This window comes from Trachymyrmex septentrionalis, unplaced genomic scaffold (assembly GCF_001594115.1).
Source record: "Trachymyrmex septentrionalis isolate Tsep2-gDNA-1 unplaced genomic scaffold, Tsep1.0 scaffold20, whole genome shotgun sequence".
Lineage (NCBI taxonomy): Eukaryota > Metazoa > Arthropoda > Insecta > Hymenoptera > Formicidae > Trachymyrmex > Trachymyrmex septentrionalis.
Genome location: NW_017305180.1, coordinates 2,525,627 through 2,537,851, shown reverse-complemented (window position 1 = coordinate 2,537,851; position 12,225 = coordinate 2,525,627). Strand labels below are relative to the sequence as shown.

Sequence of the window (12,225 nt, the reverse complement as noted above, 5' to 3'; positions counted from 1 at the left end):
CAATTAGCTTTTTCATGTAATATTGATCGTAATAGAGAAGATTTGTAACATGTAACTTCTTAAAGACATTACATAAATTTATTTAATATTGTATCTATTGTATGTATAATAAAAAAAGTAGCAAGTTATTTTTATTTCTATTAATATCAAGATTTTGTAATAAGTCTTTATCCCGCCCATCCCCTCAATTTCGACATTTTATAAATGCAATGTTATTCAAAATAACATTTAGTTGTACTTATATTTATATTTTATACTTTAAAGATAATAATATATTAAATTTATTTTTATTTGTTGAGCAAAAAGATTCTTGATGAAGACATTCATCAGATGCGTCTTCTTGGTAATGCAAACTACGCATTATCCGTATTATCCTCATTATCTTTAATATCCTGGAGCACCCACAACCCTATTTCTTGCGAATGTCTTATTAACTTAACATCTGCTCTCTTCTTATTGCAAACGCAAGAAGTAATTGATAAATTTTGCTATAACAATCATTAATAATATATTGTAAAATATAAATAAAGTAATATAATTTAAACAATTTATCAAAGTTTTAATCTTCCACAATTTTAATTTTCTACAGTGCTATATAATAAAGATGTGAATTTTATTTAAATAAGGTTTTAGAAATTTTGTATAATAGGTTTACACACACTTTTAGGGTAACATTTTACAAGATAAATTTATTTAGGTATTCGATGATCAAACTATGTAAAGCTTATTTATAAAATTAAGATAAATAGTTAAAAATTATACGGCATGTGCTTTTCGTTTGTGGTTACAGGGTGATACAGGAGCATACAGAAGTAGACCTGGCGTCAGCATCGCCAGCACATTCGGTAGAAATGCTTCCGGTGGAAGTAACCTACCAAGCTGTAGAAGCAGTTATTCCGGAGTTGGATCGAGTTCTACTCGAACCGTTGCCAAGGAACGAGCACTTGCTGGTTTTGGAGGTACTTTTCTTAAAAAGAATAAGTTCGAGGAGAAGCCAGCATTTAAATATTCATGTAAGATATTTATTTATTTATAATATTTTGTATTTGTCATCTATATTACTTGTATACAATATTATTTATATGATCAAAAAATATATGTTATAACATTTATATTTAAAAATTTATATTCAATTTTGTATCTTAAAGACTTTGTATTATAAGTATTCTACTTAATTAAGATTATATATATATATATATATATATAATATACACATATATTATGTCAAAAGTATTTATTTTTTTCCAATTTTACTTACAATAATCAATAATTAAATTGTTGATAAATTACAAATAATTAATTCTGTTTGCAATATTAGCACTGCACAACATTTTGGATATATAGTGCTATTAAGTGTCAGCACAGTTATACTATATAAAATTTATATCTACAATTAAAAACAATTAGTAATTACAATATTTAGTAATATAAAAATGCACACATATATTATTCCTTTAGGAGAAATAACGTACATAAGTCAAAGTTTTTCTTAAATCATAGGTACTAAGAATATCGATAAAAGTCGATTGCATTCCGGAAGATCGTCGTCCGAAGACGTGAGGGCGAAAAGTCCGCTATCTGATAGTAGGTCGTCTCTCCTTGAGAAGTACTCGTTCTCAGCTGGCAAAACATCGGAGAGGCCGTCTTCCGTGTTGGACAGATATAACCGACCGGCTTCGCGGGAAAAGAGCAGAGAGCCCGAAGGAATATCGAGGTACGGAGCCAGCACATATCCCGGATCGAGTTTCGGCCGAAGTTACGGTAACGATGGTAGAACCGAAAAGAAGGACCATCCGCCGGTTTCCTATAGAGGATTACGTCCCAATTCCGGAAAAAGCGCTTCGCGCGAGCCCAGTCCAGAAGTCGGTGTCGGAAAAACAAATTCTTTTAGAGTCTATTCACGAGCGCCGTCTTACAGTCGTTCAGCTGCTTCGCCTAGTGAGTTTTTTATTATGTATTATATTATGCGCAACTTTTAATTATGTATTATATTATGAATTAAAGGATATAAAAAAAAATCTTGTATTTTGTATTATTATTATAAATATTATTTATAAATATAATTTTAAAAAGTGTCTTACTTTAAGAATCCTATATTTTAAACATATGCCTAAATATGCAAATATTTAGGCATATGTTTAAAATACAGAATTCTTAGAGTAAGACATTTTTTTAAATCGTTTCTGTTATATTAATAATGAACTTTATACGTAAACATATAAACTTTAAAAGGATATTTATTGAAATTTGCTTGTAATAATTAATATTTTGTAAATACTTTACAACTCTTAAAAATTCTTAATCATTACTATTCTATATAACTTATAACATTTTAAATCTGATAATGAGATAAATAAACAACTAATATTAAAAGAAGTAAATTTTTTAGATACATCCGAATCGAGCTCAACAATCTCGACGAGATTTGGCTCGACAGCTGGCTCGCGATTTCTTTCATCGCGAAGTAGCAACGAACGAATGTCCACAACAGTAAACTACTCCGCAGGAGGAAGATTTCGAAATTTGAACAATAAAACAACTAATCAAAAAGAAGAAGAAGAAAAAGAAAAATCAAGGTTTGCTATGAAGTCTGACAATGATAGTCACTACGAATTGTCAAAAACTACAAATCGAATAGAAGAGAACGAAATCAACAATAAACTTCCTAATAACGAGTTTATGACATTGACGGTAGTGACAAGAGGTACTTCACCGACGCCTCCAGCTTCTTCGTCCTATGTCAGAAATAAACGAGCAGAGATCAACGTCGTTCAACAAAACGAAGTGATTAAACATCGAAAACTGGCGGATACTACTGACGAAGAAATACAGTGTGATCAAATGGAAGAACCGTCAAGATTCTCGAGGTATGGCAGCAGCAACAGAGTATCTGGTGTATCCTGGTCAACGTATCTGGATAAATATTCAAGTGCATCCTCAACTGGTAATCCATCTATTTATTCGTCTAGAGGATATACTAATGCAAGCTCTTCTAGTAATAGACTTAATAACTTCGCGTATAAGAGAATGAATGAAGCATCAAAAAATGAATCTTCTGTCAAAGAATTATCGAGTTCAAATCAAGAAATTCATAATTTTGATAATAAAAGTCAAAATGAGAAATTTTTCAGTGATTTAAGTTGCACAACTAATGACGAGACTTTATTAGCGTCCAATGATTTGAAAACATCGTCGAACTGTCAAAATATTCATAGCATAAATAAAGAAGATAGAATTCATGGTAGCGAACGGTGTTGCTGTGGTGCACGAAAGACTGAAACAAACGGAAGCTCCAATAATTTAAGAAGTTCCAATAATCAGAATCTTGCTTTTTATCGCAGAGAGGATTCAATAACGAAGAATTCGCAGGATGCATCAAAATGTGATGAATATAACAAAAAAAAACCATCCATTTCGCGATTGAAACATACTTCACCAAAAAATGAAGCAAAAATATCTAAATGTTCCTTAAAGAATGAAATAACATCATCGAAACTCAACGCTTACAATGAAAGAAGAGGATCCACTTCCAAATCTGACACCAACTCTTCTTCTAGAGAAGAATCTCTTCGAGTTGTCGAAGGGCATAGTCAAAACCAAAATGAAGAAGTTACTTCTCAAAAGCGTGATATTTCACAAAGAAAAGATTCGACATCAAGGTATGTAAACCTGTATCCTAATAAAGTTTATTATTAGACACACATAAAGAAAATTTTTTATATTAATTATAAATTGTTAAGAATATAAATAAATTAATTATAATTTGTTAAATAGCATGTATTTTTATTATAATGTGAATAAATTACACTATCTTATTTATAAAAAATACAAACAATAGGTTAATGTTTGTTTGATAACATTTAATAAACAGAATTTTTGCTATAAAAAATATTTTATTAAATATATACAAATTTTAGGAAATAAATGTATATAAATTATATTAAATTATATAAGAACTGAACATTATAGCGCGTAGTCATTATTATATGTAATGTAAAAACGTAGAAAAAGATCTAGTTACGAAAAATGACCTATGACTTTAAAAGACGCAAAAATTGATTACAAATCTATAGCAGAGAGAAAATGCGCAACTTCAGCAAAAGATTAAAATTGATCTGGATTAAGTAACTAATTATTGTTATTAATATTTTAATATTTTTTAATAAAAGCGGTTCTTCGCAAAGTCGTTCAGCATCGACATCACAAACTCGGAATATACCCACGAAGAACATTCCGCGTCAAATGACGCGAACCGGCTCGTCAGACGGATCTTCTGTAAATATGCCAATTGGCAGATCGAAATCATCGTCAGCTAGTTCGGTGACGAGTCAGAGTATAAAAATAAAAACGACAACGCCGCCATCGCCCGGAAAATCATCCACCGGTTCGATCCTATCATCAGTGAATTTACGACAAGGCGGTTCGCCGGACGCGCGCGGTAAACCACCTGTGCCGAAGAATGATACTACGACCGCTGCCACGCCGAAGTGCACCGTGGCAGCGAAGTACGTGAACAAGGATTTCCGCAAGTCGACCTTGAACATGGAGAACGGTGACTTATCATGCTCTAAGTACGCGAGAAGAAAGAAAAGTCAGAGGAACATTTCCATCAGCTCTCAGGATTCTGAAATGATTTCGGACCATATTCCTCAGATAGTATCTTCGGGATCCTTAACCTCAACAAAGTCCGGACAATCGAGGTTTAGGACTCCGTCTGCAGAATCAAAGCCAATGCTTAGCAAAAATAGTTCGAATGGCTCAACTAAATGGGAAGAATTGAAAAGTGGCTCAAAGTCACCTTGCGGAATAAAAAAGAGGCCATCTGGGACATTCAGTTCCAGCACTAGTAGTCAGTCGACCTCTGTGAATTCCTCCAGCAGCGAGGATGACAACGATCATACTGATAAAACGGGATCGAGACGGAGAAGAAAAAGAATAAAATCACCTACGCGCGAAGTGAAAGGTAAAATCAGTGCGGGATCGTCGAGAACAAGCATATTGGCGTCGTCAGCTGATGATATGTCAATGATGACGGAGAAACCACCTAGACCACCCTCTAATCCAAGATCTAAAAGTGATCGTTCCGCGAAGACAGAAGAAGCCAAGTCCTTTCTGATGAGAGCATTAGCGCCAGTAACGAATTTTTTTAAGAATAAAAATCAAGATTCTGATGATACAAATAAATCAGATGGTTGGGTTGAGTCATTTGAAGAAAATCATGAAGTCAATAATAAATCAGGACAGCAATCTTCGAAGTCAATCAGTCAGAATTTATCAAAGGATCCTAGCTTCACTAATTCCCAAAAGAATGACGATGTAAGAGGAAATAATATAAAAGTTCTACATCAGTCTTCTGGCGAAAAGCCATGGTGGTTGGATTCAAATTCCGATAATGTTCCTGAGGGAGTTCAAAGAGCTAGTCCATGGAACAATGATATTAGTCAGGACACAACGGTTAGCACGGCCTTACCGGATGACGGTAAGTTAATTACATCTACATACATGTATAGCAAGTTATATTTACCATATGTGTGTATCATATTTAAATATATAAAGCGGTATGCTTAATTTATATTTTCAATCATGTTTTGTAAAATCATGTAATAGTAAAAGATACAAATTATTATTTAATGTAAAATATTATTATTAAAAATACTTTGAAAATATATGAATTATTATCATCTTTATTTAAAATTAACAAGTTATTGCAACATTTACGCATATTTAAATACATAACAGATTGATTTATATACGATTAATTAATGATAATGATTAATTAATTAACAGTAATTATTTTATGATTCAATTATCAACATTTAATTAGTTTTTTTAAAAGTTATACATAATGTTTAGTAATTTTAATTTAAAAATATTATTAAATCCTTGCATTTGTTATGTTATTTTTTGTATGTGTTGCCAGGAAAATATAAACTTAAAATTTGGCGACAAGGATCAGAAGAATATGCATGGTGGTTGGACGATGTTACAACAGAGGAAACAAAAAAATCACCGGTGTCTTCTATTTCGAGACGAGGATCTAGTCGAGGATCTAGTTTTCGGTCAGCTGATCGACGAAATCGTATCAGGCATCAGCAGTCCGGTGAACGAGCGTGGTGGATGAGCGACGATCCTGAAAACGTTCCGGAAGGCATCGAAGTTATTCCAGTAGCGCCTGCTGATAGTCAAAGTACCGACAATCCTGTCGTTAACGAAAGTATTTACTCTTCAAAACCGCTTAAGAAAATCCGACATATCGAATCTGGGGAGAAGGCATGGTGGATGGACAGCTCCTCCAATGTTCCTGACGGAGTCGTCAGGATTCCCGTGGAAATTCCCAACAGCACTTCTGACTCTTCCGAGTCATACGAGAAGATCGATATCGGCATTAACCCCGAACCTGAGACGTGTGTTAAGAGAAGCCTCTCTAGATTTCCTATCGAATTTCCACCACCACCATCCGAACCGTTAGGAGACCGTGCTAGTCCAGAAGGGGTAAGATTAATCATCATATTACATAACATTTATTATTTTCGAACTTTATACGTTATTCTTATAATAATTTTACAATCTAATAAATCTCTAATTATAAAAGATTATAATAATCTAAAGAAAGAGAGATAAGTTTATGAAACTTATTTAAGCTATTAATAAAGTATATTACGTACAATATGTGCATTATTAAGTAAGAAAATATAAATATTCTTTTGATTTATATTTACTCATAATTAATTATTAAAAGTATTGAATTTTTCAAAATATCTTGAACAATTGAGTAATAAAGTTATTAATAATCAAAAATAATTTAATTAACGAATATACTACATGGGTATTAATTACATAAAGAAAATAGTATTTACTATTGAATCTTGCATGTTAATCAATAATATTACTTATTCTTTTATTCTCTTATCTTATTTTTCTATTCATTATTGTCCATTAAAAGTAATTTACAAATGTTATCGCACTAATATTACAGCGCTATTTTATTTATTAAATTATTATAGAAAATGAAATAATTAAGTAGAGAAAATACAAGAAATATTATAAATATTTTTTTGATAAATATTATTATTAAGAAATAGGAAATTCTTTAGTTTATTGCTTTTATTACAGGTCGAGAATCCACCTGATCCGCCAGATAATTATGGAGGACGAAAATCTCCTTATGACAATGTACAATCGACACCTCGAAGATTGCCACCGCGGAAACGACCCTCTACATTGCCCTTATTTATTGGCGAGCATACTGACATCAATGACGTGCTTGGTGATACTGCTATGCTGTGCCACAGTCCAGTTCCCTCCCGTGTTCGTAAACAGGAACGTGTTGAAGAGGGTGAGGCAGGAATGAATTTAGCGTCACTTAGCGATCAATGTTATCGCACCCAGTTTCAGTATACAGTATTAGTCGGATCCGATGTATCGAATAGAGCTCGACAAAATGGATCTAGTTAAATTTGTTGTATATTTTCTCTTTTAAAACTAGTGGATAAAAAATAAAATCAATGCATTGTTTGAAAATCAGGATATTTTTGAAAAATAATTTTTGAAAAATATGGGCAAAGCAATTTGAAAAGATTTCGGAAAAAATACGTTTGTAATATTTTAATTAGATTTATATTTTTATATGCATAAAAAAAGTTGAAGTTTAATAAAATTTTTAACTTTTTAATACTTCTAAGTGTTATGTAATAAGTTTAATAATATAACATTTTTTTAGATGTACAAAGATGTATGTTAAAATATTTTAATATTATGTATATGTTATTACAGACATTTCTGAAAACAATTCGGAATGTGAAGAAATAGATGCAACTCAGGTGATTATTCATGATGGCACACTAAAAACACCAATGATTCAACGAAGAAATCGGTATGAATAATAATAGATGAACATTAGTGACAGTTATTTATAAATTGCATATACAGGATATCTCTGAAAATCGGCAATCTCTTATAGAGATGCAAATCAGATGAAAATAATTCCGTAAGTTTCTATAAATCTTTTTTCTACGACTCATTATTATCGACATATTCTTTAAAGTTAAGCATTTTAAAAAGCATTTTTATTAAATAACTTTTATATTAGTTTCTAAATAACTTGTAATTATAGTAGTTGATAACTTGTAATTATTATCTTTATATTGAATAAAAATTTTTAAAATAATACGATAGAGATTTTTTGATATCAGAGATTTAAAGGCAGACCACAATTCTACTAAGCACCAAAATTATAAAAAACAAAAAGGAAAAGTTATTTTTAATTTTTAAATATTTTTCTTAATTTCTCATATTTTTAAAAAAGATATTCTTCTTTTGTTTTGAAAAACTATCCTTTCCAGAAAAACACAGGCAATTAGTAGAAAGTACAATAAAAGAAATTTGCATTATTAGATAAATTTGCATTATTTAAAATGGAAGACTAATTCTTTTTAAATATGAAAAAATTTAAAAGATATTCAGAAATTAATAATATTGTTTGCTTCAAAGTTTTAGTGATTAGAAGGTTTAAAAGTAACCCGGTTTTTTTTTCATCAATGTGGTATCAAAAACTCTATATTATTAAAAAAATTTTTTATTTAATAACTCTATGAAAATAATTATTACAAATAATCAATATCTAAAAAACAGTTAAAAATTAAGAAAAATTTAAGAAAAATGTTTTTTAAATTTAAAAACGAATAATTCAACGGAGGTGCGTTATAAAAAAAATTTTTTGTATGGAAATCTACGAGATTTACATCTGATCTGCATGCTATCACATTTTTTTCAGAGTATACTATATATATATATATTACATGCATGTAATTTAATCGCATCCAGATCAATGCATTTAATTTTCCTCTTTTCAGAGACAATAGGAGAATTCAACCCGATGGCTACATTCCGGTGAGTTTTATTGTATATTTTTATGCATGCTAATGTAAATAGATTTTTTCTTGTTTGCGAAAAAAAGCGAGATGTGATATTTATTATTATTAATGATCTGTGTATAAGCAAGAAAATATATTAACAACAAATATAATAATAATTGTAATAATAAAGTTAATAAATTAAAGAATGAACAAAATGTTAAATTAAAAAAGTTTATCAAAAATTTATTTACTAACATATTTATTAGTAAATTACTGGAGTACTGTGTATACCATGTTAAATATTATATATTGTAATATAAATAATATAAATAAACTTTAAAAAAGTAATATTTTGCGAAATGTAACATTTTTAAAAATTTATTTAAATTATTAATTTTTCGTTTTCTCACACAATTTTTAAAAATTTTTATTTAATCTTTACATTAAACATCTAAATTCTTTTAAAACTAAACACAAAGAAAAACATACAATAAAATTAAAATTTTTAATAAAAAATGATTAGTAAATGTATATTATCTTTATTTAAATCACATAAATATTCTTTTAAGGATAAGTACAATAAGAGGTTATTGACGCTGACAAAAAGAAGGGAACATTTTTTATAGTCTCCTTTTTAAATTATGCATTTTTATTTACTATTTCAATACTTTTTACTTTGGTAAGTGAAGAAACAATAGATAGCTCAGCTATCGAGAAAGTCCCTAAACAAGGGTCTACAACGGGGATAAGATCAAGAATAGTGAAAATGCACGCGACACTATTGTTTCCCGTGAGGAATACACAAAGAGCGTCTTGCTACTGCAATTTTTCATGTTGTGCATGAAGCAGTTTCAACAAAGGAACCTTGTTTACTTGAGTGCTTACATCACCTTGCGCATATTGTCTCGGTTAATAATTACTTACTCAACATAATATATTGTCGCAATTTTTACTGAGTTTCTAGTTTTATTAGTTTTTGTAATAAATAAATAAACAATTATTATATTTGTTAAGAATAATTAAAAATCATTTTTATAATATATCTTCTATATATGTGATATATTATTATATATGTATATATAAATATATATAATATATTTTATATGTATATATAATATTATATCATATATAGAAGATGTATATATATTAATAATATTTTGTACATATACTATAATATTATTTAAAATTTTAAAAATTAATTTGAATTTAATTAATTAACAATTTGTATTGCAATATAAAACTAGATAAATATCTATGGCAAACGAATTATATCTATATTTTATGTTTACAGTTATATGAGACAATTTAGAAATTTAAAATATTTATTAGATTATTAAAATTTGATACAAACTTTTTTGGCACTATTTAATGAAGACTAATTTTATTCACTACGCACATATACAAAATTTATTAAAGATGATTTTTTTTATCGGGACTGTATGTGAATATTTTCAGTTGGTTTCGTTTTAAAGCTATTCTGCAAGATAATTTTCGAATAATTCAATTTTCGTTGTATATTAATGAGTATCCTTTAATATGATACAGAAGCATTTGTATTTGATCATTTCAAAATTATACAGAAGTTACTTCTATTTTTATGATGTGCGAACTATTATTGTGAGTGGAACGGTAGCATGCTCTCGCACAATAAACCCTCCTTCATCACGTTTCTATAGGCTCGACATCTCCTTTCATGCCATTCGAGATCCCTATGAGGATTCATTGCCGTACATAACCATGCTATAGTCGCTTACATTTCCGTATTTTTCATTACTTTAATGACATAAATTTATTATATATATTCATTCCAGCTAGATTAAAAATATAGCAAGGGTACGTAACATACTCTTATACAGTCTACAAATCGTAACGTACTCTTAGTCCTTAAATGACATGTAATAGAGTTTTCAACAAATTTTGACAAGTATTTGCACAATACAGTGAAACAACTATATATTGTATATTATTTTATAAACAAGAAAAGATTTATTCTTTAACTAACAATAAAATATCTATGAAGAATTTTTCCTTGAAACACTTAAAATCTCGAGACAAAAAGTTATAATAATATCTAATAGAATATTACCTTACTTCTAGTTTTCAGACATAAACAAACAATGCAATAAATTTCCTGTAACTTAACACTGATAAATATTTCTTCCATATAATATAATGATGCTAACTAAATTTTTGTTGTTATATCGAAATATTAAAATGCTTCCTCCACCGCCTTAGTCACTCTTATTTAAAATTCTTAAACTTTGCTATGTAATAAAAAGTTTTAATTTTCGGAAAATTGCTTGGCATTTATTTTGAGAGAGGTACATCTATAAAAAACGATTTTTTTTAAATAAGAAGATTAAAATAATAAAATTCTTTCATCTATTAACAAAAAATTAAAATAAAGATTTTAAATGCATATTTTATTTTAAGAAAAAGACAAGATAATAAAAGCAAGCATAATTACTAAATATTATTTTCTACGATCGCAGTGTCTACAAACATAACAACTTTAAAAACGTTTACAAAGCAATCATGCACAAAAAAGTTATTTATTCTACATATATCTTTAGCTCCAACAACAAAACGTGCAATAAATTACAGAAAAATTGTAGATTCATAATTTGTGAAGATGATAAGTATGTTTTATTTGAACACTAGTATCGTGGTTCGGGGTGCGCACCACGTGAACGAGAGAGGGGTTCGACCGCGCGGCGGCGGCACTGTCGGTCGACGGCGACAGGTGTCTGCGGCACGTTCAGTGTCGCGACGGCCGCTCTCGAGGTAAGGCATGTTGTTGCGCGTCGTGTATTAACGTACGTATATATTCGCGCTGCGTCGATACATCCTCTTTTCATCTATCGCGCGTGTGTTCGTGATCTTACTTCGTGTACCGCGCTTTCCAACCACGCGGTTTCCGGCACGCGTTTCCGTTGTTCGAGTCGGCGGCGGAAGTGCGCGTGTCACCCGAAAGGTGAGTTCTTTCGCTTCGCGCAGACTCCGTGATCCCAAGCGCGCGCGCTTTCATCTCGCGCAGCGCATGGAGACCCTTGTCGCTACCCGGCTAGCCTTTCGTTCTCGCTTCGAAGGACCTCTCTACGGATTATGATAAAAGTTGAACGGAATTCGCGAATACTTTCCAATAGTTTCGTTTCATTGCATTCGATAATCGAAATAAAATCGAATATCGTAGTCGATAATCGAAGGTAATTCGAAATCATATGAGAGTAAGAATAAAAGGCACGTAGGAACTCGGTTTGTTATTTTGCATTTCGAATTGAATCATGGAGCAATCAAACGCTTATTTGATTTTGAAAAACTATGAAAGATATACAAGAACTATGAGATACAAAAGTTATAAGATCGTAAG

General features: G+C 30.2%; 1 protein-coding gene across 4 annotated transcripts in view; it reads left to right on the top strand.

Moving 5' to 3' along the window:
* Positions 1–12,225, top strand: part of LOC108747746 (FH1/FH2 domain-containing protein 3) — a 164,661-nt gene that overhangs the window by 13,606 nt on the left and 138,830 nt on the right. For 3 of the 4 annotated variants that reach the window (XM_018485443.1, XM_018485442.1, XM_018485444.1), the window contains exons 2-9: positions 791–1,013; positions 1,501–1,938; positions 2,390–3,659; positions 4,170–5,479; positions 5,921–6,492; positions 7,114–7,336; positions 7,774–7,873; positions 8,853–8,889. In XM_018485443.1, coding sequence (XP_018340945.1) covers positions 791–1,013; positions 1,501–1,938; positions 2,390–3,659; positions 4,170–5,479; positions 5,921–6,492; positions 7,114–7,336; positions 7,774–7,873; positions 8,853–8,889 — 4,173 coding nt within the window. Of the gene's footprint in view, positions 1–790; positions 1,014–1,500; positions 1,939–2,389; positions 3,660–4,169; positions 5,480–5,920; positions 6,493–7,113; positions 7,337–7,773; positions 7,874–8,852; positions 8,890–11,635; positions 11,830–12,225 lie in introns of those variants that run through there. The other variant, XM_018485445.1, reaches the window with a different exon arrangement.